General features: G+C 38.5%; 1 protein-coding gene across 1 annotated transcript; it reads right to left on the reverse strand.

Moving 5' to 3' along the window:
- Positions 1-4,366: 4,366 nt before the first annotated feature.
- On the reverse strand, positions 4,367-5,799 carry LOC102542542 (actin-related protein T1-like). Its single transcript, XM_006203990.2, has one exon. It carries the CDS (start codon positions 5,609-5,611, stop codon positions 4,478-4,480), a length of 1,134 nt encoding a protein of 377 aa, XP_006204052.1. The 5' UTR covers positions 5,612-5,799; the 3' UTR covers positions 4,367-4,477.
- Positions 5,800-6,928: the final 1,129 nt, after the last annotated feature.

Below are 6,928 nucleotides of genomic sequence, written 5' to 3' on the forward strand. Positions count from 1 at the left end.
ACAGAAACCAGTCTTGAGCCACCAGTATGGCGTATTCCCTAAGGAGTCCAATTATCCACATCATTACTAATTGATTATTTTGAGTTCCATCCACTTGAGAAAATGCAACATTTCATGGTGACGGAGACTGACATGTATTCTGGAAATAGGTTTGCTTATCCAACAAACTGAAGTACTAAGTGTTTTAATTTGTACTATTAGTCCTCTTTTTGAAAATTTTTACAGAAATCATAACCATGCAGCATGACGAAGATGTACCTGTATGGAGTAAAGTTATTTTTGAGAAATATATGGTTCTGAATGGTATAAGGCGTGAACCTTAGTTAATTCAATTGACACCCACAGAGTTTCCCTTTATTGGATAGAGCACCTGTGCCCCATCCTCTGTGAACACTGGTTGATAACAACTCATACTTGACCCTTTTTTTTTTTTGGCCAGATCCAAATAGAAACTTCTTATTCCATAAAGCTACACCACACTCATCTGTCCAATAAGAGGCTGACTTTGGTCAATGTCTCACAAGACATGAAAGAATAAAAAGCCTGCCTATTTGCTTCAAGGTGGGGGCAGGTATGTGTGGCAAAATTTTTGCTTCAGAGCTTCTTTGTGTGATCATAGTAAAGCTAGACTCCAGGGGAGGTGAGAATTCCTTTTTAATATTTTTTTCTTCGTCTTGTCCTACTTTGCTCACTCCCCTTCTTCCAATAGAACTCCCTAATAAATAACTTAAAAAAAGAGAATTTTTTTTCTAGGCTTTGCTTTTCTGAAACTCACACTAAAAACACAATTAATACTCAATTTGTAGATTTCATGTCACTCCATCAACGTATACATAAGCACTACCCAGAAATTATGCCAGTCTTTGCAGCGTGTCCTTTTTAATTTTACTCAATATATCTGGCACATTAAACAATACTCCATTGAGCTTTGGTTATTTCTGAACACATAGTTAAAAACAGTCAATATTATGTAATGTAACTCTATTACATATAAATAAAATTATCATATATTTACTCTCCTCTGACTAAATTTTTGTTTTGCTGAAGATTTCGTATTAAAGACATTCATACTGATGGATGTAGGTTTACTTCACTTATTTTTTGCTGTGATATTTCATTATATAAATATATTGAAATACAGCACCAATTTTCCTGTTGATGTAAATGTGGATTTGTTCCATTTTTAAATTAAAATAATTTTAATGAATATTCTTGTATTTATCCCTTATAGGTGAGGGAGCATCATAAAATATTAATATTTTAGCTATGTCAAGTAATGCCAAACTATTTTCAAACTGATTATACCAATTAAACTCCTATAAACAACCTAAAAGAATATCTCTTCCTCTACATATTTGACAGCAGTTGGTGTTGTATGACTTGTATTTTTAAATTTTCCCCATTTGGTATATGTGAAATCATATCTCATCATAGTTTTAATTCCAATATCCTTGATTATTAATAAGTTTAGATATTTGTATATTTATTAGTATTTGTTTCATCATTTGCCTTTTATTGTCTTTTGCCCCATTTTCTATTCAGTGATCTGCATTTTTCTTAATGAAAATGTAGTTCTTATGAGGAAAGTGACTTTGTTAAAAAATTGATGATATAGTCTTATGGCTTATATCTTTAAGTGTTTTAAAAGTGTAATGCATAAACAGAAAGGGTACAAACTATGATTATACAGATTAATGGATTATCACAACCAAATACCTAGTGACGACTTTAAATATCAGGATGAAGTTCTCTGTCCCTAAAAGGAAAGAGTAGCTCATTAGGAGTCTCTTTTCAAATGGTTTATACTGTATATTTCTGTGCTTCAGATCACACTGTCATGATCTAGAAACCCAGCAGGTCTATGTTGTGACTGTAGTTTTGGAATTCTCCATAAATTCCACAGTGTCTTTTTTGCATTACAAATAACTCTAATACCAGATCCCTTTAGGCTATTTAATTACACATGGTGAAAGAATTCATATAAATCAATGCTCTTGTCCATCCCAAATGAATCACAACTACTTCTAATGCTCCTTTTTGATAAAGATAAAACACATTCATCAGATTGACAGCAACAAACCACATACTTGATATACATTAATTTGCTCTAGAAAAGAGACCACATCTAGCACAGCAGGTACCATTGAGATACACTTGCTTGAATTTGGAGTAGTCCACTGTCATTCTACAGAATTAGTCTAACTTCTGTGTGGGTTAGATTGTGAATTAAAGGAATACTATCACTCCAGGACCATTTTTGTGTTTAGGGGTAACACTAATCTTCCACTCTTACATACCAGATGCATTATTGCCTCTTGGTGATTACCTTGCTTGCTGTGGAGGCCAGAAGAATATGTCTAAAAGACTTCCAACTATAAGAATAACTGACCAGGGACTCAAGCTGCTGTATTCTGAGATTGATTACCATATATATGCCAAGGTCACACTTCCTACAGACCTCTCCCTGCCAGATGACTGAGCACGGTAGGGATACCAAGGCAGGCCTGTTCTCAGTACAAGCAGAATTTCTTTGTAGGCCAAATTTGGCTTGAGGATTCTCCTAAAGCTTTACTGAAACTTCCTTAGACTGCAGGACAGTTTAAGATGCTTCTAAAAAACTTTCTTCTGTCACTTTCACTTGAAGTTAAGGCTCCTGATGCAACCTGCCAGTCCCCTCAACTCTTCCCCAGCTACCTCACCATGTTCTCTCACAGGCATTTCCCCTCAAACAGTCTTTGCACGTTCAGTCGTATTTAGCACCTGATTCTTAGAGAAACCTGAATGACACAACTGGTGGGAAGCACTGTTAGAGGTTTTTGGCCTTCCCCACCTTAATATCTCTTACACCACAAGTCAAGGAACTAATTAGAATTCTGCCAAGAACGCAGTGGGCCCATTCCAATTTATACATTTGGGGACTGGAAAAATGACTACCTGATTTGTTGTTGGACACAGTGGATCCACTATGAGCTAGACTTGATCCATAATTCCAATTATTACTTGGCCCCCAAACACTCTTACTTTACCAAGGGAACATGATAACACTTCAGATCTCAGTGTGTAACTGTTAACTTGGGATTCGGAGGTTTCGAAATTTGAGTGCACTGATTGACTCAGTTGTCTTCATTCATATCTCAGTTCCCATTATGTGTTCTATCTTGGATTCACAGACCTGCTGTGGTTGAGAATTCAATTTTCTCTGGACCTCTGCTACATATGTAAATAATCCCTGGGCCTGGCCCACAGCATTTTCTGTTTTTAGGCTGCAGAAAATGGAAGTACAAGAAGGATCCAATTACACTTAGCTTAAATTCATGATTAACTGTCCTCCATCTTACAGTATCTTTCTTTATAGCATCAATTACCCAAACCACAAGTCAATTCCATTGTCCTTATAATGACTGTTTTTCAATACAAACTACTAATTCATTACCTCAGTCAATGTATTATGTTCTACAAGTTTCACCACCAGTGAAAGTTTTACCAATGGGCATGGCTACCATGTCCCAGGATGATTAAAAAAAAAGCATATTCACTTATATATGTACATACAAATGTACACAGACATAGATACATGTGGGAAAGTGCCAGTATTTTGTTTGCCAAAAAAATAGATTGTACTACAAAGACTCCTGTGAATTTTCCATTTCTCTATCAATAGTATTTTGGAAAAATAAACTGAAATTAATGGAAAAAATAATGCATGCACAATTTATTAAAAAAATTTTTACTGATGACCATCAAATATTTTGTTTTATCCCTAACAAAAGGGGTCTATAAATATCCTTAAAAGAAAAACCAAACAGAACACAAAAAATTAGAGGAGTTTATTCTTAATACTCCAAGCGGAGTAGGTGCCCTAAGCTTAGAGAGCCTTAAACAAATAGTAATTTCTGCACACATCTGTCCTTTTTGACAAGGACAACAGCTCCATCCTATTTAGCTGCCAAACAGCAGAAATCCCTATTGTGCTAATTAAGAACCAATTTACTGAAAGGGTCAGGTGAGCCCAAAGAGCTTGGTAGCATTCCATCTTCTACTCAATTCCCCTCCCCTCCCCACATTTTCCCTGGTGATTCTGTCTCTCCTTAGCACTAGATCTATCAAAAATATCTAAGACACTTGATTAAAATGAAGACTCTAGGGCCCTTACTGAGTCAAACTTCTGGGCCTGAGGCTCAAGCATCTGCTTTTACTACAAATCCTACAAGTGGACACAGCTTCAACACATAACCCAGGGATTTAGCAGGAGAAAACAACTGAATAGCCCATGGGAAAGGAAAGGTGGATCAGAACCCCTTAAAAAGACTCACTACCAGGATGAAAATTAACTTCGGCGTTACCAAAAATGAACTGAAACCCAAAATATGTCATATCACTTTTATTGAATGCATGCTGAAGCCCAAGGGAAGATGCCACCTTCAACCACTGCTCCTGTGATCTGATGCTTTAAGCTGTCCCTGGTGCTGTGAATCCTTTAAAAGCATCTTCTGTGAACGACATGTGTCCCATACTCCCTGAAATCTGCAGAAGTGATCCACATCTGCTTGAAGCTGCTGAGAGAGGTCACGATGGAAGCACCTATCCATGCAGAGAAACATCTATCAGGAGAAGCTGTGATCTTGATGGGGGTCCCTCTGGAGGCCAGCTGTTCCAGTTCTTTCATAAGTCTTTCCTCAAGCCCGGGGAAGAGAGTGGTACCCCCAGACAGCACAATTTCTGCAAAAAGATTTTTCTGGATGTCGGTGTCACACTTCATAATGCTGCTGGAGACCATTTTTGAGAGTCCTGGGTTGTGGATGCCCAGCAGGTCAGGAACAAAAAGGATCTCAGGTACCTGGTACAGCTGGTCCCCAAGCTGGATGATATTCCCATCTGGCAGTTTGTATTCTTGCAGGACCTTCTTTGACCTCTTACATGACTCTTTCTCTGGATCCAAGGCCACATAACACAGCGTCTCTTTTATGTCATCCACCAAGGCCTTGTTGAGTAGGCAAGGGTAATTACACCCACTAGCAAGGAGGAGTCGGGTGAGGTGCTCTGTGATGTCCTTCCCTGCCACATAGAGTTTGGTGACAGCATGAGGCAGAGAGTAACCCTCAAAGATGGGGACAGTGCAAGTGACTCCATCCCCACTGTCCACCACTAGGCCCGTGACAGAGGCAGAGGCGTAAAGAGCTACGACCCCGTGGTTGGACAGGTAGAAGGCCGGCACATTGAAGGTCTCGAACATCACTTCTACTGCCTTCTCTCGAGATTCCCTTGGGTTCAGTGAGGGCTCAGTCATAAGCACAGGCTGTTCACAGGGTTTTACTCCCAGCTCCCACTCATAAAGATATTTCCAGAGATTCTCCATGTCATCCCATCTTGTTACCAGCCCACGTTCGATGGGGTAGTGTAAATGCAAGGCTTCATACTTGTACAGGGCTTTTTCCCCAACAAAGTAATTTTTCTGATTGCTTTCTGATATAGCCATGTTGAATTTAGGATGCCCCACAACGGAACTGATGACATGGCGGGGTCCAGTCTCTCCAGACAGCCCTACTTTGCAGAGTCCCGATCCATTGTCAAAAATTACAGCTGGAGTATCTAACGCACATGGGCTAAACATGTCTGCAGCCTGCTCTTCTGACCTTCACCAAAATAAAGAACACAGCTATTTTGTGAGGCAATAGTAGATACCTCTGGAAGTTGAACAGCCACAGGATTCCAAAGTTCTCAGGTTGTCACTCAAGCAGAGCTAGCAGGCTATCAGGCTATTCCTAGTCCCCAGAACACCCCATCCCCAACCCATGAATCTTGTCCCTTTTGAGGCAGCCCAGGGCCTGCTGAGGCAATTTCACTGACGCTTGTTCCCTATGTAATAATCTAGCTAAGGTAACAATTGTTCTCAGACAGCATCAGAGGGTGTTTAAGGGGTGGGGTCTCTGAGTTACCAGTCCTCCTATCCTGGTGAGACTTGAAACAGAGGAAATCAAACTTTACCTCTGGACAGCTTTGATAAGTTGGTGAATATGAAACAAAGGCTTAGCCTTGGAATTGAGTGAACCAGCCCAGGTGTGAGGTCATCCTAGAAAGCTGGCTTCTATGCTCAGCTGAGCTGCTGTCTGTGGGACGACAATAATAACCTTTCCTTTGCTAAGGGAAGGAACTAATCACCAGATACAGTTTATACTGGAGTAAAATTGCCTATAATCCAGTTCCAGAGTTGCTAAGAACACTCTTTTATTCTCCATTGTATATTTTCTCCTGTTTTAAAGCAGCTTTACTGAGATAAATTTCATATACATTTACCCACTTACATTGAACATTTCCATGATTTGCTATATATTCACTATCTACAACCATTACAAAAGTCATGTTTAGAAGATTTTCTTCACTTCAAAAAGAAACCTCAAACCCTTTAACTATCACCCTCCTCAAGCCATCCTCCTGAGCTCTAAACTCCACAAATAAATTTTCTGTCTCTATAGATCTTTCACTTTTGCATATTTCATATAAACTGAATCATATATATATATATTCAAAGTTCTTCCACTGTTTGAATATCACACTTCATTTTATCTATTCTACAGCATACCACTGTTCATACTGTTTATTTATAATCCATATTTATTTCTGTAAATTTGGTAGTAATATTCCCTTTACTTTTTTGAAATTCTTAAGAGAACCAGCTTTTGGTTTCATTGATTTCTCTTTTTTTCTATTCCATATTTCAATAATTTCTGCACTGATTTTTAAAATCATTTTATCCCTTTTGATTGCTTCAGTTTGCTCTTCTTTTTCCTGAGTGTCAAGTTTAAAGGTTAGGCTATATATGTGAAATCTTTCTTCTTTCTAAATATAGACTGAGATAATTCATTTTATTTTTCTACTTGGCTAAGCTGTTGTGCCCAGTTGTTTGGTCAAACACTATTCTGGACATTAC

This window comes from Vicugna pacos, chromosome X (genome assembly GCF_048564905.1).
Source record: "Vicugna pacos chromosome X, VicPac4, whole genome shotgun sequence".
NCBI classification, from domain to species: Eukaryota; Metazoa; Chordata; class Mammalia; order Artiodactyla; family Camelidae; genus Vicugna; species Vicugna pacos.

Excerpts from the sequence above, each read along its gene's own strand:
- LOC102542542 (XM_006203990.2), bottom strand. The coding sequence starts at position 5,611 with ATGTTTAGCCCATGTGCGTTAGATACTCCAGCTGTAATTTTTGACAAT.